This window comes from Ochotona princeps, chromosome 31, assembly GCF_030435755.1.
Source record: "Ochotona princeps isolate mOchPri1 chromosome 31, mOchPri1.hap1, whole genome shotgun sequence".
Taxonomy (NCBI): Eukaryota; Metazoa; Chordata; class Mammalia; order Lagomorpha; family Ochotonidae; genus Ochotona; species Ochotona princeps.
This window is the reverse complement of record NC_080862.1, coordinates 9,877,368-9,900,169: the sequence shown is the minus strand read 5'-3', so window position 1 is coordinate 9,900,169 and position 22,802 is coordinate 9,877,368. Positions and strand designations below refer to the sequence as shown.

Sequence of the window (22,802 nt, the reverse complement as noted above, 5' to 3'; positions counted from 1 at the left end):
TGTTGGAAAAATCGATTCACTTAGCAATCAATTAGGAGCATCATTTAGATTGAATAGGAATGGATGTTGCCGGCAAGAGATGCAGATAGAAGTCTGTTTTATCTTCTCTGTCTGCAGCAGCATAGGCACAGATATCACCCACAGGAGCATAAGTGCAGTAAATACTCCAGGAGAGCCGAATCGTGGCTGCATTAGAGAAAAGAGGTAGAATCGGAAAAAAGCATCCACAGGAGACCCTGGTCGGAAAGTCCTCGCTCAGGTGTGATAGGACTTCTGTGCTTGAAGATTGGAAAAAGTCCATGTGGAGGCAGTGATGGGAGTCCATCCTCTTATGTCTCATTTTCATATTTTATGAAAGTTTATTTGGCAAATGTGTCTTAGCTTGTTTTCTGTGGATGTAACAAAATATCAGGAAAGACGGTGTGGAAGAAAAGAGGCTTATTTTAGCTTGTGGTTCTGAAGGTTGAGAAACAAAGGCTTTGTTCCAGCAAGGGCCCATGCTGCCTCAAGTTTGTAACTGCTCTCTTTAACAACCACCCCACTGCTCTGTGAGCCAGAATCCGCTCCAGGAAGAAGGTGTGAATCCCTCTTCATGACCTAATCACCTCCCAGACACCCTACGGTCCAACATTTCCATGATGGCATCAAATTTCCCAAGTAGGGCGTAGGACTGTGATCACATGTCTGTCTCCCACCTCATTTTTCTCTCTTCTTTGAGCCTGTTAGACTCATCTAGCACTTGCTTTCTAAGGTACCTTCATGTTAAATCTATTTATTTAGTTATTTGAGAGGTGGAGATTGAAAGCAAGCATTGGTTCTCTCCCCTCAGAAGCTTCCAGCAACTAAGGGCTAGGCTGAAATGTGCTGAGAGCTGAAGTCTCAAACTGAGTTGCTTGGGAGGACAGCAGAAACCCAGCTACCGAGGCGTCACCTGCAGCCTCCCAACCTCTCCACCGTACCCCTGGTATCCCAGTTACCCACTAGTTATAAGGGTTTTTGAGAGATAACCTGTGCAGAGTTCCCAGTCAAGCCCAAGTCACCTCAAGCTGTACTTTGGGATCCTGCTTGTCCTGCTTGTTTGGGATCCTAGAAAAGGAACAAGCCTGCTTAGTGGAAATTCTGAAGCCATTTTACTGTGGACTCAGAGTGACCCTTGAGGGCATTCTGTCTGTCAGGAAGATCAGATTGAACAGCAGAGTCAGCCTGATCAGAGAATTCTTTGAATTCTTTGGGCTAATTAGGAAAAAAAAAAATCTCAGGTTCCCAATTGCTGGTGTCTGGGTAGCCTGAAATCTGGAAGCAGGGGCGCAAGGACTGGGGCCATCCTCCTCTGCTTTCCCAGGACTTTAGCAGGGAGCTGGATAGGAAATGGAGCAGCCAGGACTCGAACCAGTCCTATGGGATGTTGGCATCAAAGACGGAAGCTTAGCCTAGTGTGCCACAGGGCTGGCCCCACATCAATGTCTTAGTGTTTTTATTTCCGGGTTTTCTCTAAGTACTCTTTCACATCCTTGTCCAAATTCTTACCTCATTTCCCCCTCTGTCTGGAGATTATTTCTGTGATGAGAAATTTGCCTGTGTCTAGTTGTTCCAGACGGCCTCAAATAACTGCTTGGGTGAGTACTAATCTTGTCATGAATGAGACCAATGATGGTTTGTTGTTGTTGTTGTTGTTGTTGTTGGTTGTTCTGCCTTTTTGTTAGCGGAAATTCATTCCACTGGGTGTAATGAGCTTGCTTCACTTTTACTTCCTCTTCATGGATTGCTTCCTGGCACCTGCAGAATTCCCTGAGGTCTCACTAAATCAAGGGCATTCTGAATCCCAGAGTGATGAAGATCGGGATTTGTCACCGGCATAGAAGCCACTGGCCCTGAGAAGCATGCCCAGGTCTTCTCTGTAACCAGTGTTACGCCTACATTCAATATTGGTATTTTCCAGTAATCTCCAAGATAACTGCTTTCAGAAAAGCAACTACAACAAAACAACAGCCTGGACCCTTGCTTATTTAACCAGAAATGATTGAGAAAGACTGAGTCTCTCAATTAAAAAATATTTCGTCATTCTTTTTAAAAAAGATTTTATTTATTTTTATTGGAAAAGCATATATACAGAGAGGAGAGACAGAGAGGAAGATTTTCTATTCAATGATTCATTCCCCAAGTAGCCACCAGGGTCAGAGCTGAGCTGATACAAAGCCAGGAGCCTGGAGCCTTTTCTGGGTCTCCCACACGGGTGCAGGATCCCTAGGCTTTGGGCCATCCTCGACTGCTTTCCCAGGTCATAAGCAGGGAGCTGGATGGGAAACGGGGCTGACAGGATTAGAACCGACACCCATATGGGATCCCGGTGCATGCAAGGCCTGGACCTTAACCACTAGGCAACCATGCTGGGCCTTAGTCATCCTTTCTGATACATTTTAGCTGGCTTTCTCTTTTTTCTTTAATTTTACTTAGTTATTTCACAGACATTTACAGGGACCCAGACAATTGAGTCATCACCAACTGAGTTCCAAGGTGAACATGAACAGAAAACTGGAACGGGAAATAGAGCTGATATTCAAAACTCAGGTTGCTGGGATGTGGGAGGTGGGTGTTTTGCCCACAGAAGCCTAAACTGGCTGCAACCAAGAAGTTGGTGGAAGCCGTGCTCATGGCTGAAGCCCTGGAGGTTGTTGGAATCTTGCTCGGGGCCCTGCATCCACTAGAGGCTTGGTAAATTGTTGTGGGTGGGGTGTACAGGGATGGCGCTCAGCTTGGATTCTGTCTCTTGTTCTCCCTCTTTGTCCATCTTCTCATTTATTGCTCATAAGGGCAATCTTAAGAAAAGGAACTGAAAATCCACAGGCAGAGCTGGGTTCCAGGTGTCAACAGTAATCCTCCAGAGTTAACAACGAAAGGCTGTATGTGATTTCCTGGTTTCAGAGTGTCAGCTTAGCTGTGGCTGTTGAAGTGGACCTTCAAACCAGTTCACTTGTTAGCGATGAAGCTCATGGCGCAGACCTGGAGAAAGCTTATGGAATTATAACATTTGGTAACATTATAATATTGTGTTACTGTTTCTCCAAAACAAAGGGGAGAGGGAAAAAATAGCAAAAATTGGACCCCAAGTATGATTTTTCTTTATTATGTTTGTGTGTATTTTGAACCCCTCTGCTCATCTTGAGTGAAAGGTGCCTGGCCCTCACTGATGGCTCTGGGGTTATTTTTACTGGAGTGTTTTTTCCTTTCATGATTGACAGCCCAAACAAGCTGGCCATGTTTGCCTTTCTGTTCAGCAAAGGTTCAGAGAAGTTTACAATGGGGACTACCTTTATCTTCATGTAAGAAATATCATGGGATTTTAAAAATATGCCAATTGTGGACGGAAATAAACCTTCCAGAGCAGTCCTTGTGGGTATAGGGAAAGAGGAGGGAATCATAGCTCCCCACTAGGAGATAATGTCAGCCATTGGTGGGCCTTTCTCATGAATAGGACTCCCAGAGAACGGAGTTCAGACCCATGGGCAGCGACGTCCCAGTTACTTAGACTTGGCATTCTGGGTCCAGAGGTCATCAATCCTGGAGTGACAGGGTGGTACCAGCTCTCAGAAATCCAAGGGGTAAGGCCACATCTTTCTCCCGAAGGTCCACCTATGCTCAGTCAGTGGCAGCTATATCCTGCGGGATGGTTGGGCTGATTTGGGGTGTCATGAATCAAGAAGGCGTCTTATAGAAGTTGTGAACCTGAGTAAAGAGGTGTTGACCCAAGACATCTGGTTGAGTTAAACTCGCCTCTATTCTGAGATTTCAAGGACGTCTCCAAACCCTACCAGTCTCCATGTCCAGTGTGGTAACTCCATCAGTGCCTCAGGGAGGTGAAATGTGGTTTTCCAGGTAACCAAGGCGGGGAGAGTGTGTGGAATGGGATCATAGGTAGATGAAACTTTTGCAGAAAACGAGCCACTAGCTTGTCAGACATGAACCCCTCAAAATGTATAAATATATTTGTTTTTATTGGAAAGGCAGACTTCCAGAGAGAAGGAGAAACAGAAAGATCTTCCATCCACTGGTTCACTTCTCAAGTGGCCACTATGGCCAGAGCTGAGCTGATCCAAAGCCAGGAGCCAGGAGCTTCTTGACCAGATTTTCCATGCAGGAGTAGGGCCTAAGATTTTGGGCCATCCATCTCCTATCGCCCAGGCCGCTACCAAGGAGCCAGATTGGAAGTAGAGCAGGCAGGACTTGAACAGGTGCCCATATGGGATGCTGGCACTTGCAGATAGGGGATTAGTAAGTTGAACTATTGCACCAGCCCCAGACATGAACCCTTTTAAGAGGAGTCAAGTAGAATAAAGAGGGTTGAAATTGGAACTCTTAGAGCTTACAAGCCAGGTCATAGCTGAGTTATCTCAGCAAACAATCTGACCATCCTTAATGGAACTGATACACATGACTCCTGTGGGGGCAGCGAGAGACTGACTGTTCCTAGACTAAAAGATGCACTCACCGGCTGGATCTCCAAGCCAGTAAGTGGGATGCTTGCCCTAGTGTGGGTGGCAGAACATCCAGCCCACAGGCGTATAAGGGCCATGAAGTCATTTGGTCTGACCCTAGGTAAGCAATTGGAGGCAAGTCTAGAAAAACAGTAAATCCACAGCAGGTGAGTTTTGAAGTTGGTAATTTTGTATGGCCCTTGACCCAAAAGATGTTCCTCATACCTGCTTTAGAGGTGAGATTTCCTGTAAACTGGTTCCTGCTTTTCCAAGTAAACTTCATTTTCACTTGAATCTACAGGTTCAAGTTCAGATTCTGGAAGCCTGGGAGGAGTCCTCTTACGTAGGGACCAGGCCTTTTTGACCATAAGGCAGGGGTTAGCTAAAAGAATTTCACCAAATAGATCCATCAAGGGACTATTATAGAGTCAGCCCGAATTACAGGACCCTGCAAGAGTTATTGAGGTAGTCAAGGACTAATAATTGGGAAGTCTTTAACTTCCCTAGACTTCCCAGGTAAGGTGAGGGAACACAGTGCAGAGGGGGCCACACGACAGGACATATGTGACCACAGAGGAACACTGCAAACGCACAGATAAAGTGGAAGGGTTGAACTCTCGCTTACTCCATATTCTGTCTTTACACCCCAAGGTTGCCTCTCCTTGGCTAAACCCAGCTAAAAAACTGGAGGGCAGGAAACTCAGGGTCAGCCTTGCAGGACAAAGGGCAGAACATAAGTTCCTCAATGGAACTTTGGGACCAAAAGAATGTGATGGTTTGATTGGCCACACCGAAGTCACTCAGGTGTCTTACCCTGTCCCTCCAAACTCCTGAGCTGGTTCCAGACCCAGCCGCACCTGAAACAGTTGAGAGGTGTGTGTGAACAGCAGCAACAGTGTGCACATTCAGCAGCAACAGCCACAAACAGCCCGACTTCACCTGCTGTGTTTCTGAGCCATTCCTGAGGATAACCAGTGCACCCTCCTCAGTTAAGTGTTGTTGAATGTGTAGTGTTAAAAAAAAAAAAAACAGGTATGCCGTTTAGTTATTAACTGAAAAATGTAATCTGTTTTTTTTCATAGTCTACTGGACTGTAATTTGTAAAAAAGAAAGGATTGTTCAGTTCATGGTCCTGGAAGCTGGGAAGTACAAGGTCAAGGAGCCGCGATGGGAGAAGGAGTTCTTGTGTCTGGAGAGCTGAGTCCTAGCGTGGAGGGTGCAGGCATGTCACAGCAGATGCACAGCAGAGACACAGCCCAACTGTCTTTCGTAACAGACCCGCTCTTGATAGACAGTCTATTAATCTATGACTGGACTAATCCACTCCCAAGGGCAGAGTCCTCATGATCCAGTCATCTCTTAAAGGTTCCACTTGGCCCCACTGTCACCATCTCACAATGGAGAGTGAACTCCAACAGGAGTTTCAGTGGGGAGGTCGTATCACAATACGGTTTAAAAGATTGATTGGAATTTAGGCAAAAGCATCAACCAAGAATGTGTTTCCAGTCCATTGGGGTATGCTATCTCAAAATGCCACAGACTAAGTGGCCACTGCACAAGAGAAATGTATTTGTCACAGTTTTAGAGGATTCCAACATCACGGTGCCACCAGGGTCTGGAGGGGCCCTACCTTCTGGTTAGTGGGTGGCACATGGTGGAAGGGACCGGCAGCTCTTTGAGATGTATTTCATGGGGGCACTAACCTCAAGCAGGAGGGCTTGCCACATGGGGGCACTTGGTCATGTTCTCCTATTTTCTCAAGCATACGAGCTGTGGATCTGGGATTCTCCTTGTTCTGTTGCCTTCAGCTCTCCACTCATCACAAAGCATCCATGGCCTTTATACCTCCCTGACTCTCAGCAGTCCCCTGTCTGCTTTTTCTCATTCTAATCCTCAGCCGGACTTATCTCCAGTCTAGACCTGCTCTTAGGCAAACGTGTTCGGTGGCTACTTATGATCTCTACAAATACCTAACCTTTGTACATTACTTCATAGTTTAACAGACCCTTGATCTCACTGAATCCTCTCAGCGACCTAGCCCATGCCATTCTCCTCCCTGGCATTCAGGGACTGTAATGGCAGGCCTCTAGCTATGTTTCTAGTCTTCCCCCATTGTCCTTGCCTGTTGAATTCCTATCGTCACAGGGAGGGGGCTTCTCAAAGTCTGTTCTTCTTAGTCTCTCCTAGTAGACATTTCAAGGGCAGTCCTGTGCTCCAGCAACTGTGGGCTGGCCTTGCTGTAGACTAGCACCTCCTATGGTTGCTCATGATTGGCTTAGTTTGTCTGCTGGGATGGATGCTCTCAGTGGTAGAATGGGGAACCCCTCTTTTTGGCTTCACCCCAATGCACTCCCAGTGGAGCGCTAATGGGAAGGTGCTGAGTTTGCATGGATCTGATGGCCTCTGAGATCCCAAGAGACTCCGTGTGTTTGTTGACTTAGTTTCCTGATTGCTATAATGCTTGCTTTCAATACAACGCTGGTCACTTTTCTGTTCCTACCCTGTCTTCAGTGGGAAAACCAGAAAATAAAAGGTGACAGCCACAGAGGAAATTGGCTCGCAGAGCTACTTAGCGTTAACTTCTAAAATTCAGCCATCATCAGCAAGCTTGTGTTAGCATTTCAAAATTGGGTTGTTTCACTAAAAGATCCAGACTCTTAAAGTCTGATGACTTGGTGGCTGTTTCATGGGGTGAGAGAAATAACAACAGAGAGAAGCTTCTGTTTGCTTGTAATCAACCCTGGTTTAAATCACGCAGTGTTCTTACATACAGCTTCTCATTTATTTCTTGAATCATTCTCGTGTAGAAGCTTTCAGATAAAGCAACTAAAAATCGAAGCAGTTTCATGACATGGCTAAGGATGTAGCAGAAATGGAACTAGAATCTAGCTTCTTGGCTCCTGCCATTATCCTGTTTGTTTTTGCGTACTCAGATTATAGGTTAATTCTGAAAGCCGCGTTCTTTCGTCTTTTGCTCCTGTGACTCAGTCATGGCTAACACTTAGCCTGCCTGAGAGTTAGGGGCCAGGCTAAATCCTCTGCCTTCCTTACTTAACCCTCAGACCAGCCTTATACCATAGGAGTTCTTCCTACTCCTCTTCAACCGATGAGACTATTGAGGCTTTTCAGATACTGAATGTTCTCAGAAAAATCCAGAATCTCTGTTTTGATTCGCTTTTGTACTCCATGATTGAGAATTAAGCTCTCATGCGTCTCCTGTGGGCTACAAACCGCTATCTGTAATCACAGCTCTTCTTTAAATTGATCATTTTCTTTGGAGCTGTTAATGAACACGTCTGCCTTCGTTTAGGTTTTCAAGTTGTTATCTGATAAGCTTGTGCACTGTCTACCAGGTGGATGTTCGAGTCAAATGCCACCTCTTTGACTGTGTCTGTGTTCCCAGGACAATGACAGAAGACAACAAAAGTGCTCCCGTGTTATAATTTCTCCCACCCCATGACAAAGCCACCCAGTTGTCAACCAGGGAGGATGGAAATGAAGCACATTTATTATTACTATCTGTGTTTCATTTTTCCCCCACCTAAGTTCATTTACAAATATATGCTATTTTTTTTAGATAAATATTTGTTTTCTGTATTTGAAAGGCAGATTTAACAGAGAGGGCGAGACAGAGAAGGCAATCTTCCAGTCGCTGATTCATTCTCCAAATAGTCACAGTAGATGAATGTGTGCCAGGCAGAAGCCAAGAGCCTGGAGTTCCAGCCAGGTCTCCCGTGTGGATGCACAGGCCCAGGCACTTGGGCTGTCTTCTGCTATTGTCCAAGACACATTAACAGGGAGCTGGATGGAAGACAGAACATTAGGTAACTTTGTGCTTAACTTTTTGAGGAGCTATCAAATAGGTTTCCACAGGGTCGGCAGTATCTTATATCTCTCTGCCAACAATATAAAAGAACTCTATTTTCTGTGTGTCCTCATGGACATATATTCTTTTCTATTTCTGTGTTGCTTTATAGCCTCTCATAGCTCTTCTTTGGAGAAATGAGTATTCCAAACCTTTGCCCATTTTTCAACATTGAGTTTTCTTTTTATTGTTGATTTGAGAGAGGTCTTTATGCGTTCATATCTTTATCAGGTCTGACGCAACGTGCATGTCTGCCTCTCTTGAGTCAGTGGAAGAACAGCAATTTTCAACAAAACATAGGGTTTTCTGCTATTTGGGGAGCTTGGTGGTCTCTAGCAGGTTCTCCCTCACAATTATCCAGTAGCATTGGAAAGGCTGCAGGAATTTATGCTGCAAACTGGGATGAGAAGGTTTCACTGTCAAGGTCGTGTATGAATGCTCCCTGCCACCTTAAGTGAAAGAGTCAAGGTGACTGTCTCCTGTGGTGGAAGCTGACGGTGCTTGTTGTCAAGGAAGCCTGTGGGCTTAACCGCATTGCTCCCCACTATGGGATAGACATTGTTTGTGCCTCAGAATTCCTCTTCAAGAACAACAAAACAAAACAAAAAACAAAAGGCTCCACCCAATGAGTTTTTGCAGTCATCCAGAAAAGTAAATTACAGCATGTTCCTTTGCCCTTTGGAGGTAGTTGGGTCGGAAGTTTGAAAATGAATGGTTCAAGTCTCATTTCCCCTCACTTAGGCTTCATTTGAACTATACCTCCTTGGTCTTGGCAGAGTTTTCCTCTCACAGCTTCTTCCTTGCTTGACTACCAGATTTATAGTTAACATAAAAGTTGGGGAAAGCACAGAAATTGCTGTTTTGGAGTTGAGATGCTGTGGGGTCATTCTGAACTGGAGGAAACCAGGGCTCCGGGAGGGGGCACACAGCATCTTGGGATTCCTTATCTCTGAGGACTTCCCAGTAGACCTTCTGCAGTCCTCTGTAGAAATGCACCATTCAAGGAGGTTGATTTTAAAAATATAGATTTTAAAAAACCTTCCATCTGCTGTTTTACTCCGTAAATGACTACAATGGCCGGAGTTGAGCTGATCCAAACCCCGGAATCTCTTTTGAGTCTCCCAGCTGGATGCAGGGTTCCAAGGCTTTGGGCCATCCTTTACTGCTTTCAGGTCACAAACAAGAGCTGCATCGGAAGCGGAGCAGCTGTGATACAAAGTGGCACTATGTGGGATGTTGGCACTGCGGGTGGAGGATTAACCTGAGGTTGTTGATCTTCATCTTCCCCCATCCACCCAGTGGCCTGATGGGTGGACCTGCACATTCCCTAATGCGGGGAGTTCTTCCCAGCACCCTTAGCTTTGGAGACTTCTCTGTGCATCACAATTTCATCAAAGGTCTTGACTCTCAGTGAGTGGAGAAGGATAGTATCATTGAGATGCATCTTGGGAACCTGAAAAGCTCCTTGTCCTGAGTTCCCAGTGTCCAAGCTTGATTGAGAAAGATAACACAGGCTCCTTTACAAGGCTATGTATAGGAAGTCCTTCTCAACCCGTGGGTGAGGACGGTCACTGGAGGATCCCAGGCTTCCATCTCCACATCTCGTAACTGCTTTTCCAGCACTTGGTTGGTGTTCCAGTATTTCTATTCTTATCCATTAAAGAAGAAAGAAAAAATGAAGGAAGGAAAGAAAAGGAGAAAGAGAGTGTAAGGATGAGAGAACGAAAGGAAGGAAGGAAGAGAGAGAGAAAGGAAGTAAGAGGAAGGAAGAAAGAAAGAGAGAGATTGGAGTACAGTTTATGGCGCTCAGCATTTAGAACAAGCTTGACAGAAACTTTTAATTGCTGAATACAGTGGCCTCTTACTGTGTGTGTCATCCTGGATAGCTTTGACACTGCTCTGCATGAATACCCTTACTTTTCCCATAAGAAGATCCGGCTGAAGGCTGGAAACTAGAATATTTCTTTCTAATATCCTTGCATTCATTTGGGGTGGTGATGACTAGATGTAGAGTCAATCATTGTGTAATAGAAGCCCCTGGATGGGGGACTCAAGAAGGTGTTACGTTTTGTTTTGTTTGCCACTTAACAGAGTCCTGAGCTGGCTTGGGAATAGACACATTTTCATTTTCACATTTACTTTGGCATACTAGCTGGTTTTCTGGAAACAGCCTAATCGTATGAGAAGGAATGTTTGCTTGGTATTTGAAACCCTGAGCATTACAGAGGATCCTTGGAGCATCATTAGGCATGATTGTTATAGAACCATTAAATGGGCTGATTGGTAAAGAACAGAGAGAGTGCATCATGTCTCTTCAGATAGATTTGTCCTTGATGTTTTTAAGCATTTGTGAGTCTCTATTCCTAGGTTTTAAAGTCATGAACTCAGCAGGACTGATAAAGGGAGTTGTTTTACTTTCATCTGCCTATGGCTGTTTCAAGAATGACTTAAAACTGTGCATTTATATCACTCCATGGCCTTTTGACTAAGATCAAGTATAAAATTGTGCAGTCAGAATGGAGAAATGCATTAAGTCATGTCTACACTAAAGTAAGAAATCAATGACAAAATGGAATATGTGGGGAAATAAGGTTAAGCTAAATATAAGATTATTACTGATTGCATCTTCATGAGGTTCGACTGTTTTGTCCACTAATGGGTATAGGAAATATACCTGAGATGGAGTTTCTAGATACATACTAAAATGTGAATTCTATTATTTGTTGTATTTCACATCTGTGCATTGCCATTGTGGTTTTTATTTAACTGTGTGTTGAAGAATAAAGGTGTTATGTAAAAACAAAATAGTCATACTTGGATTGACTAAGCTAACTGGGTTGGGTAACTGAAGAAAACAAGTTTTAAACATGAAGAATAAGTTTTACAAACTTAACTACTGTGTACTTTCTATTCACTACTTTTCAACATGTGGGATCTTCTTTTGTTTTAAGCTAAATTTGGTAGATTCGGGAGCAACTTTTCTTGCCATTCATATTTGTGCAAATGTATGCGAGAGAACTCAACCGTGTTTCCCTCTAACCTACTCTTGTTTCCTAGGTATTGTCATCGGAGTTTTGGTTCGAGAATACAGCAATCTCTCGACTTTGGATAAATTCTACTTTTCTTTTCCTGGAGAAATTCTGATGAGGATGCTGAAGCTTGTCATTTTGCCATTGATTATCTCCAGCATGATCACAGGTACTTTAAGAAAGCTCATGTTTCCTTTGATTGTTTAGACTTTTCTTGAGTTGGTCTTTTCTCATTTGATTAAAAAAAAAATTAATGCCTTGGAAGTATCACACACATACAGAGAAGGAGAGACAGAGAGAACAATCTTCATTCGCTGATTTACTTTCCAAGTGGCCACAACACCAGGAGTTGAGCCTGGAGCTTCTTCCAAGTCTCCCACCTGGGTGCATGGGCGTCCTTGACTGCTTTCCCAGGACACAAGCAGGGAGCTGGATGGGAAGCAGAGCAGCCATGACACAAACTGGCACTCATATGGGATCCTGGCGCATATGCAGGGTGGGGATTTAGCCACTGAGCCATCGCACCAGGTCAGTGTGTATGTTTGCTTGCTGGAATATTTTGTTAGTCCCCAGGTGGTGTCACTCTGTCCTTTGTGCCCGTAGTACCCTCCACCAGAGTTCAATCCTCCCTTATCAGCATCTGCTGTCTTTTGAGGAAGATGCTATTTTCAGACCTGTTATAAATAAAGCTCCATCTATGACACAGAAAGAGGAAAAAAGGCAGAATTGATCACTGAAAGGTCAGCTCGTGTCTTGAGAAAAAGTGTGGTTGTCAGTGTTAGTGATGTTTGCAGTCATTTGCCTACTTGTTTCCCAACAGGACCTGTACTGCTAACCCCTCAGCAGCTGTCTTCACTTCCCTCTGCTTCTCCTCCCCACCCACCCACCTCCACCCACCTCCGCTCCTCCACAGAGCTCACAGCTGCCACTCACCTGCCCTGGAAATTTGCCCTGGGAACCAGCAGCCAAGTGTGTTGGGGAAAGGGTGATTATGGATTGCATCATTTTTATCATTTTTTTTTTGAAAGGCCAGCATTTTAAAACCTGAACTTGGGTCACACCTCAATTTGGAAATGGACTTTTCCCATATTGATCATTTTGTTGCAGGGTTCCTGCCAGGAGCACACTGCCTCGTGTAGATAAATATGATTCCATTTACCCCCCAAAAAAATGTCATTTGTTGCATTCCACTATTTCTGATACAATTGGTAGAATGGGGCATAACATACTGGTGCTTTCAGCTTCAAAATCAGTATTTTATGTCGCTCTGCAAGCAGGAATCTGGACATTTTCTGGAGTGCTTTTCTTGCTGCCACTGGTATTTGTTGGGAGCTGGACATTGGAGGAGGCGGGGAGAAGGGCGAGTGTGGTGTCACAAACTATCCCATTCAGCAACTAGTTGCTTGAAGAACTGTCACATTTGGCCATTGAACTTCCCAAGTGCCAGACTCTGGACAGACTGCAGTCTCTTTGTTCTTCAATGCTCTCGGTATTCTATCACGATTAGAAACCTAAAGAGAACATTTAGTTTTTTATTTATGTCTAATTATAATACCTTGTTCCTGTCAAGCCCAGCAGCCTCAACGATGTAGCATTTATTGTGTCCATTGTTTGTTACAATAAGCGCTTGAAATTTTTAATATTTCATGCAAGTATCCCAGTTTCTAGCTTTCTCTAAAAGATTTAAGTTGTGCAAACACTGGCCCCGTGTCTCCAACGGAAGCCAACAAACAGCTACCCCTAGGGGTTAGACCAAATGCATTTGACAAGGCCAGAGACCTCAACTGTCCCTACTGCCCAATATTAACGACCTGTGTTTTGACGGACTGGTCAAAGAGTAAGGGGACATGAACATAAGCAGAGCAAGGACAATGATGCTACAATCAAATTTCAGCTTGTTGGGAAAAAAAGGGGAAACTGAGGGTGCTAGTATTGGCAAGGTGAATGTCAGTAGCTTACTGGAATACATTTCTTGGACCAGAGAAGGACGCATATGGAAACCTCAGAGGCAGGGGGTTGACTATATATGAGTCTTCTAGGATTGCATGCATTGTAGATAAAAGGGCAGGTACAACAAAGACCCAAGGCCAATGATCTGTGCTTCTGTATCAAGGGGTCTCTCTTGCCACATTAGCAGGTGGGGGGCAGGATGGCCAGGGGTAGGAGGGAATATGTATCAAGGAGTCTCTCTTGGTCTCTCTTGCCACATTAGCAGGTGGGGGCGGGGTGGGACTGCAGAGGGAATCTCCCATTAAAGTGTCCAGTGACACAAAAACAGGTTACAGCTGTTTTTGTTTTAAAACAGGAAGGATTCGGGCTTGGCGGCGTGGCCTAGCGGCTAAGGTCCTCGCCTTGATCCCATATGGCCGCTGGTTCTAATCCCGGCAGCTCCACTTCCTCTCTATCTCTCCTCCTCTCAGTATATCTGACTTTGTAATGAAAATAAAATAAATCTTAAAAAAAAAAAAAAAAAACAGGAAGGATTCCTCATCAGGGGAATTGGAATATGGACTAGCTAGCAGAAATGAAGCGGTCATTTTGTTACCGGTGACAATGGCATGTCATTGTGCAAGAAAGTGTCCTCCTTTAGATGCGTATGAAATTCCATAGTTAAAATATGCCATGGTGTCTTCAATTTCCTTTGAAACAGGAAGAGCGGGGGGATAGCACAGTAGATGCAACGTGTAGGCATTTGCAGGGGCAGGCTGTGTGGGCACTAACAGAACACCACCTGCTGTTCCCACTCTCAACCACACATTGCCATGTCGGGCAATGTTTGGGCTTGGGGCCAGCTAGCATTTCCCTTTGTGAACCATGTTGCTATCAGAGCACCAGAGAAATGGCAGGGGTAACAGCTTCTGGACTGGCCTGAAAATTGTGTCTGTGCAGCAGACCAGTTTCGGAACAGAATAGCGCCCTCCATCCACTCCCGTGCTCCCCTCAAGCATCTTTCTGAAATGTTGTGCTCTTAACCAGGCTCCTAAAAGATTCCCTCCCAGGCTCTCACAGCCCTCCTAGTCTCCCTGCAACAGGCCAGCTGCACTCATAGTGTCTGTTTCCTAGACTTGGCAGCTGACATCGGGGCCTTGGGGGCAAGTTTCATTCTCCCACAGGCCCTCTTGTGCTGATCCTGGTGACACCCTCTTCCTGGGACCCTTGCTTTGATGACATACCCACTGTCGAGGAACCCACAGGCAGCCACAAGCAGAGGCTTTGCCTTGTGGACCTCATCCCAGCATTCAGGTAGACCAGGTGTCCCAGTAGCTGCTGGACTACTACAAACTCATTCAGCGTGCTGGATTTGGAGTCTGTCCAGGTTGGGCTGAGCCAAGTTCATGCGGGTCCCTGTGCTCATTTCTGCCAGCAGAGCAAAGACAGGTGCGTTCCTCCCCTTCCCTGTGACGTCTAAGCCCTGGGTTTCCTGCAAACACCTCCTCACAAAGGCACATGCAAGCCCTCCGGCAGCAACACCTGCTTCCAAGTGCGTGCCAAGTATTCCCCTTTCCCTCCACCCCAAGCCACTTGGGGTGAGTCCTGGCAATAGCAGTGCCTCCCAGGCAAGCTAAACACCAAACACTAGACACCAGTAATATTTATCAGTGACTTCAAATTTTTCAAGAGCACCGGCTAGGGGAATGGGATGATTCCCCAAAGATGCAATGCTTTATTCTTAGAAATCTCTTTTTAATATTGCTGCAGACTTGGCAACGATTGTTATTTCAGCATCCACGTGGGATTTCAAAATGTTTAGGGTTTGACTTCAACCATAATAGAGATTTTACACTATTTTTTTTAACCGACCGAAAGTAAATTTGGAGCCTTGCGATAGCTTAAATATGAGCAAATATGAGGTTTAACGATAGCCCGATGTAGAATGTATTTGGGAGTTAGCTTCCAAGCAGGGGTCAGCAAGATTTTTTCCATGAAGGTCCAGATAGTAAATAATTTAAGCGTTGTGACCCGTACAGTTCCTATCCAGCTACCGAACTCTGGTTGCCATTAGGATAAGCAGCTACAGATGATAAGTCAACAATTGGGACGTGGATTTTTGCCAATAAAAATGCTTATTTATCAAAACAGGAGACCAGGTCAAAACTGATCATGTCACAGATTAAAGAATCTCAAGATGCAGTCTAGTTGAGATGGGATCCATGTAACAAAACCAATCACCGCACCGAGCAATGAGCGTAAATGTGTAGAGTGGAGCAGCATGAAGTCAGCCAAGGGTTGGGAGATGTTCATTTTTTTTAATTCAGGCTTTGTAGGAGATGATATCCTTCGTTTATCTGGGCTGTGGAAGGATTTGTTTGTTTTTGTTTAAGGTTTTAGTTTTAAGATTTATTTATTGTTATTGGAAAGGCGGATTTATAGAGAGAAGATAAAACAAAAAGATCTGCTAACCACTGCTTCATGGTCCAAGTGGCCACAATGGCCAGAGCAGAGCCAGTCCGAAGCGAGGATGCAGGAACTTCCATTGGGTCTCCCACACAGTGCAGGGTCTGAAGCCTTTGGACGCTCTGCCACTGAATTCCCAGGCCAGAAACAGGGAGCTGCATGGGAAGTGGAGCAGCCAGGACACAAACCAGTGCCCACATGGGATCCTGGTACTTGCGAGGCAAAGATTTAACCACTGAGCCATGGTGCTGTATCCAAGCTTTCTATTAATTTTCTCATAGATAGCTTTTACATAAAAATGATTTCACATCTTCCATTGAAAATGTTGTGGGTGAGTGGGTATTAATTTTTTTTTTTTTTTTATGAGAGGCAGAGCTACAAAGAGAGTAGGAGAGTTACAGAGAGATCTTTCATTTTCTGGCTCACTCCCAAATGGACACAGTGGCCTGATCTGGTCCAATCCAAAGCCAGGGGCTTCTTCCAAGTCTCCCAAGGCAATGGGCCATTCTCCACTGCTTTCCCAGATCCAAAGCTGGGAGGCAACCAGATCGTGAGGGAAGGCAAGATTATAGGCAAGACTACAGTCTGAGAATGAACTTGGCCTCTTTGTTGTATCATATGGAACCAAGGGGTTCTTCCTACATGCCACGTGCTCGTTTCCATTGCTCGAGCCTGCTCTGAGAACTAGGAAAATAAGGCCGATTAAGCAGTTTTGCTCTCGTGCCTGAAATATTTCCCTAAGATCATCAAGAAATGCGTGTTGAGTTCACACCCAGCTATGAGCCAGAGGACTGATTTTATTCATTTGATTTCCATAATGTGCTTCCTTGGAAAACTAAAGGAGCATGTAGTGTGTCAAGAATGGAGTTCCCATAATGAACATGGCTCTTGTGCAGTAAAAGTGCCAGAGGTAAATATGCCTTGTTTCAGTCCCTCCCTGGGACAGTGCAGCCTACAGAGTCAGCCAGGAATGCGCCTTCTGCCTGGCTCATGGCTTGGTTACACTGTGACCATCTGATTTTGTTTCTTGAAAAGAGGGGAACTTTTGCAGGGACTTTGACAGTCTTTTTATGTTGAATGCATGAACGTGAGAGACCACTTATTTACTCATTCAGTCTTCAGTGAACCAGGCTTGGGTTAGGCCCACAAAATCTAAAGTTTAACGCTGTCCCCAAAAGAATTCACTGCAAGGCTATGGGGTAGTGCTTTGTGGGCTTGAGGAAGCTGGAGGAGATGTTGCGAGTAAGATTCTGAAGGGAGGATAGGAATTAAAGAAAGGCAGAGGAGGGATAGCTCACTCAGAAGAAAAGAGCAGAAAGCATAGCATCCTGGGCGGGCTGTGAGGCTTTAACTGGAATGCTGGAAACATGGGGAGGGGAGTCAGATGGGAGGAGGAGCATGTGATTTTGTTGGCTTCAAGTGCCTTGCCCTAGAGCCTGACCTTGAGCCTGTAAGCTCTGAGAAGCAAGTCTTAGCGTTAACTCCTACTTGTGCCATTTTCTGCAAGCATTAGGCAGAAGTGTATCTACAGTGTCCATTACTGGTTAGGAGCACAGAGAGGGGCCACACTGCCTGGGTTTGAATCCCAGTTGTGTTCTTACTAGCTTTTGGTGCCTTGGGCTTTATAAAGTAGGGGAAGTGGCACTGTGTCATTGTGCCTTTAGAGTGCTATACAGATTTATTCTTTACTCTTTTTTGGCTTAATATTGCTCAGAGTTTCTAGAAAGTCTCTGAATTGGACCAGAACCTGAGCTGCACACATGCAAATGCACCAAATACATTCATTCTGGAACTTGAAAACTATGAAGAAAGATCATTTCATTAGCTTGTAAAGTTCACCAACTTACAAGACGCTTCTACTAGAAGCATAAGCTACTGGTTCTATAAAGGGGAAGAGAAGCAGAGAGCTTGATGGTAATTACCAAGAAACCCAAAAAAGTGTCATTAGGCTTTAAGCAAACCACTCATGTCAAAACATTCATAAGACCTTGAAGAAAGAATGGTTGAGTTCCTCAGAACCTTTTGAGGTATGTTTGATGCTTTCATTGAAAAATAAACCTTCTTACAAAAATAATTCATAGGATCTTTGGAAAAATCAATCCCAACTCCAAACACCATGTACTCCATGGTATTAATAAACAAACAAAAGTGTTGCAGCAACTCCCAAGCCATGGAAGAGCCAGGAGGCCAGCCAACTCCATGTGACATGTTTTGAACATCAGTTAGGGACCAGTTGATGGGCTTCAACTGGTGATCTTTAGTTGTTTCTGCCCATTGAGTTTATTTTGTTTAGTACATAGAATAGTCTAGGGTGTCAAGAAAACATATGGAAAGGATATTCTTTGTATTCATGTCTCTGACAAAAATAGAAACCCAGGCCCTGTGCGGTAGCCTAGTGGATAAAGTCCTCACCTTGCACACTCTGAGATCCCATATGGGCGCCAGTTCTAATCCTGGCAAACCCACTTCCCATCAGTTCCCTGCTTGTGGCCTGGGATAACAGTCGAGGATGGCTCAAAACCTTGGGACCCTGCACCCATGTGGGAGACCTGGAAGACGCTCCAGGCTCCTGGCTTTGGATGGGCTCATCTCTGACCGTTGCGGTCACTTGGGGAGTGAATCATCGGACGGAAGATCTTCCTCTCCATCTCTCCTCCTCTCTGTATATCTGGCTTTCCAATAAAAATAAATCTTTTTAAAAAATAGATGCCCTAGGTGAAGCAGACACAGAAATGTGTCTCACACATTCCTCCCTGCCTTTGGTCGGCTCCATTCACGTCCAAGGAGTAGTCACACAGGCTGCAGGTATATCCCTGTGCCCTGCGGGTCAACCAAGTTGCAGCACTGTCCAAGGGATGAAAGTAGCGCTTCTCAATGTAAAACTCACAAACTTGTTTGTTTAATCCCCATGGCAATCTTACGAAAGTAGTAAAGTAGGTGGGACCTTATCTCCATCTTTGGAGATAAGGAAGTAGGAGGTTAAAGAGAGATTAAGTCACTTTTCTAAGACCACGCGGATCAAAAGGGCAGTACCTGGAACCTTCTGCCACCACGGGTCAGAGTCTGGAAGGAGGGTCCTGGGGCCAGTCACTAAATCAAAAGGGCAGTACCTGGGACTTTGATAGAGTTCTTCTCTGAAACCTTCTGCCACCACGGGTCAGAGTCTGGAAGGAGGGTCCTGGGGCCAGCAACCAAACATTCATCCTATCACCTTGTTTACTGAACTTCTCCTATATGCTGGTCACGATGTGTGTCTTAGTGGATAAGCAAATACCTAGATGGTTGCTTAACCCCCGTAGTGTCGCCACACTGGTCCCACTTGACAGGACAGCCAAGTCAAGAGTAGAGAGAAGGTCAGGTGAAGGGAAGAGCCTGTGCACAGAGCCACCAGCGGAAGAAGCTCGGTCTGCTAAGAAAAGGACTGCAGGAGGCAACTAGGTACAACAGAGGTGGCACAAGACGGCCTGGAGAGGCAGCTGGCTGCCCCTCTCGCCGAGTTTACTGGAATAAGGATTTCCCTCTATGCTGCTGATGGGCTATACCACCATATAAAACGGAGTGTTTGTATTTTAAAATATCTCTTTAGTGACTGCGCAATGAAGGAATGAGTGAGTGACCAGGCACACGCATTGATGCATACTGAGAGCCTGCTGTTTACCTAGTGACACACATCACCCGGTCCCATGCCAATGAGGACAGCTTATTGGGTACAGATGAAGTGTCAGGCTTTGTGGTAGATAAGCTCCAGATCTTAGTCTCATCCTCACCACACTGTGCAATGTGAGGTTGCTCAATTTGCTCCTCTCAGTTTCTCTTATTAAAGAGGATGAGATGTATAAACCCCCCTAGGCTGGGATAGGCAATTTGGCACAGTGGTTAGAGTGTCTGGTTCCAGTCCTGGCTGCTCAGCTTCCTGCTGCTCTGAGTCCTGGGAAGCTAGTAGAAGACACCTCAAGTCCCTGGGTCCCTGCCACCTGCATGTGCAGATCCGGGTTGAGTTTCTTGTCCCTGGCTTTAGCTGTTGTGGACATTTGGGGAAGTGAGCCATTGGCTGAAGCATCTCTCTCCATCCGTTGCCCTGTCACTGCCTCTCTGCTTTTCAAACAAAGCTGAAAGTAAATACATACTTTAAAAAAAAATAATAAGTCTGTATTCTGAGGAAACCTATGTGCTGGAATAGAAGGCTGGGCTTTGAGCCCACCCTCTCCCACCAGAACCAATTTCTGATCCCCCCCTGCAAGTGGCCTTAATGGTACAGATGAGATCTCTGTGCACATGGGTGGGCTCTAAATCCTGTGTGACACGGAATTTCTAGAATGTGCTGTCCATTTACAGTCAGGAAGCACCAGACTCCAAAGCTTCCAGTCGCAGAGTTATTTCTGACACCATGACAGCCAAATGGAGAGTGAGTGTCGCGAACCGCACAGCAGCTCTGTTCTCCAGTGGGTGGAGGTTTAATCAGCAAGCTCTCTTGCAGAGTCTTTAACCCTCAGATGTTTATTTTTAAAGGCTTCTATTGTTTAGCTCAGGCAACAGAGCTTTATACCAAGTCCAAATGATTACTGCCTTGGGCAGGAGCCAATGCCCCAGCTCATCAGAACCTTCTTCAGAGGTGGAGAAACCAAATGATTTTTTTTCCTCTACAATAAAGAGCCAGCGGGCGCACCTCATTTCCAAGGACAGTCTGGGATTTTATCCTGGTTTCTAGGGCATAGCTCAGCCTCCAAACCATCCTTGGTCTTCAAAGAACCTGACAAAGCAACCAGTTTTCCAATCGTATGGAGAAATTCTTGTTTTTAAAATATCAAACATATCAGGAATTGATAACCTTTGTAAACTGTAATCAAAGTAAAGTGCTGGAGAAATGATAGGAAAAAAATGAATTCGACAGGGAGCAAATTACTGTCCACTTTCTGTGAACAGTTTTGAGCATTTTTGGTTGACTTCTGTGTAGGTCCTTTGTACTTGCTTTGTGATAAATGAGCGCCCAGCCCCCTTCATCCCGGGCAGGGCAACCATGAGCTTCCAGAAGTGAGTCCTGGGAGTCGACTGTAAACGGAAGTGTTCCTCAAGACTTCAGAGGGCTCCAGGAATGCCCTAGCAGCAAGAAAGCCAAGTGGCTGTTGAGAGATGCTGTGGAATAAAGCGTGGGGTATTTCACCTGTTTTGAATCTAAGGGAGCATGCCTTCTTACCTCTGCCTAGCAGGTGATGAAGAGGTTCTGTCTTCAGGCTTCAATGCCTGTCCTGAAGAGGCAGACATCATTGAGCTACACCATAAGGGCTGAATGGGAACAAAATCTCCTCCACTTCACTATAGTAAAATCTGTTGTGGTTTGCTGGGTTACATTTTGCTATCCTATTCATCTGTAAGGCACATGCATCCATTTAGTATATACATAGGTAGTTCCTGGTATTAAAGTTTATAGGGATGGTTTTTATTCAGGAGGAAAATGACCAAATATCTGAGGGAGGGGACACCCAATAATGAGAAAAGAAATGTTGGGAGACACTGAGGTGCATGCTCTCACATGGAGTTCTTTTATGGGTGATGAGCATTTTTGTTGCCTGCCCTGGAAACCAAGCCACAAGACACCACTGTGTCTAAGTAGTTTCTAAGGAGGCCACCTGCTTAGGCCCAAATTTCTGCAGGCAGTGAAACTCTTAAATGGGCTGAGTATGTGAGCGAAGCTTGTCTGTATGAAGTGCATTTTGGTCACTTGGATGGCTTCAAGCACACATTCAAAGTTCTTCTTCCATCGCAGTAGCACCTGCTCACTTGCGATGCAGAGCTTTTTGACTGCTACAAAGACATAGGGGCTTCTGTCACCACTGGCGTTCTTTTGGACAGTGCTGTTTAGACTTGCAGCACATGAATGATGCCAACATGGCATGGTGGTTAAAACTGGGTCTTTTGGGGTCCAACCTAGGTTGAGATTCAACCCCACCACTCACCTTGCCAGCCTTATGACCATGTGTTATTCAGCTATGCATTAGTGCAGCAACATATATAAGACAGTCAGCTTGCAAGAATTGCTTTCTGAGAGCATGCACCCAGTGTCCTAAGGATCTCCCACAAGGCCTACTTCCTAAATACTAGGAACATTAAGTACTGACGTTAGAATTTAAACATCTACATGAGCTCAGTGACCAAACCAGACCCGAGCGATTGCAGACTGCTGCTTAGGCTTTCCGTACAATGAGGTTAATACTGGCTGCCTTGGAGTCAGCACAGTGGTTCAATTGGCTAATCCTCCCTGTGTAAGCGCCAGCATCCCGAATGTCCGAGCTGCTCCACATCCCATCCAACTCCCTGACTGGCCTGAGAAAGTAGTGGGAAATGGGTCAAGGTCTTGGGCCCATGCACCCTTTGGGAGACCTGGAAGAACCTCCTGACTCCTGGCTTTGAATTGGCTCAGCTCTGGCCATTGCAGCCATTTGGGAAGTGAAACAGTGAATGGAATATCTGCCTTTCCAATATAAATGAAAAAAATATCTTTAAAAAAATACTGCCTGCTCTATAGGGTTATAATAGCAATTAAAGGAAATAATACATTAACAAACAGGCAGCTCAATATAGTATCCATTGTCATCAGTATTATTGTTATTGGCTGGTGGAGTGTTAGACAATCTAGATATTTCATAGTCATTAATATGTCCCATCATAGAGATTTTCAAACTTAAGCTGTGGTTCTTTGCGTGTCCCATTCCTCTCTGGTGATCTCCACCTTGGTGCCCAACACCATCTTATAAATCACTGAAGATCCTGGATTTGGGGACCACCCCTGATCCTTGATGGCTTGAGAAAGAGAAGGGGAATTGCAGAGCATGGGGAAAGATGGTGGTTGGTTTGAAAAATGCTCTGATCTCTCCAGGAGCATGCTAGAACTGAAAATGATGAGAGGAATGGGATATCAGCTTGTCCCTCAAAGTGGCTACAAAATAGTTGCTGAGCTCCAACAGAGAGGAGCTGGCTGACTGCCTACAGATGGTTTTGTTTAGGATATTTCCAACAGGCTCATTATTATGAAGCCTTTTATTA

At 45.1% G+C, this 22,802-nt stretch overlaps 1 protein-coding gene across 1 annotated transcript in view; it reads left to right on the top strand.

Annotated features, from left to right (window-relative positions):
* SLC1A1 (solute carrier family 1 member 1) overlaps window positions 1-22,802 on the top strand; it is a 50,927-nt gene that overhangs the window by 9,490 nt on the left and 18,635 nt on the right. The window contains exon 2 of the mRNA XM_004591826.2: window positions 11,395-11,535. Within this exon, the coding sequence (XP_004591883.1) occupies window positions 11,395-11,535 (141 nt within the window). The remainder of the gene's footprint in view (window positions 1-11,394; window positions 11,536-22,802) is intronic.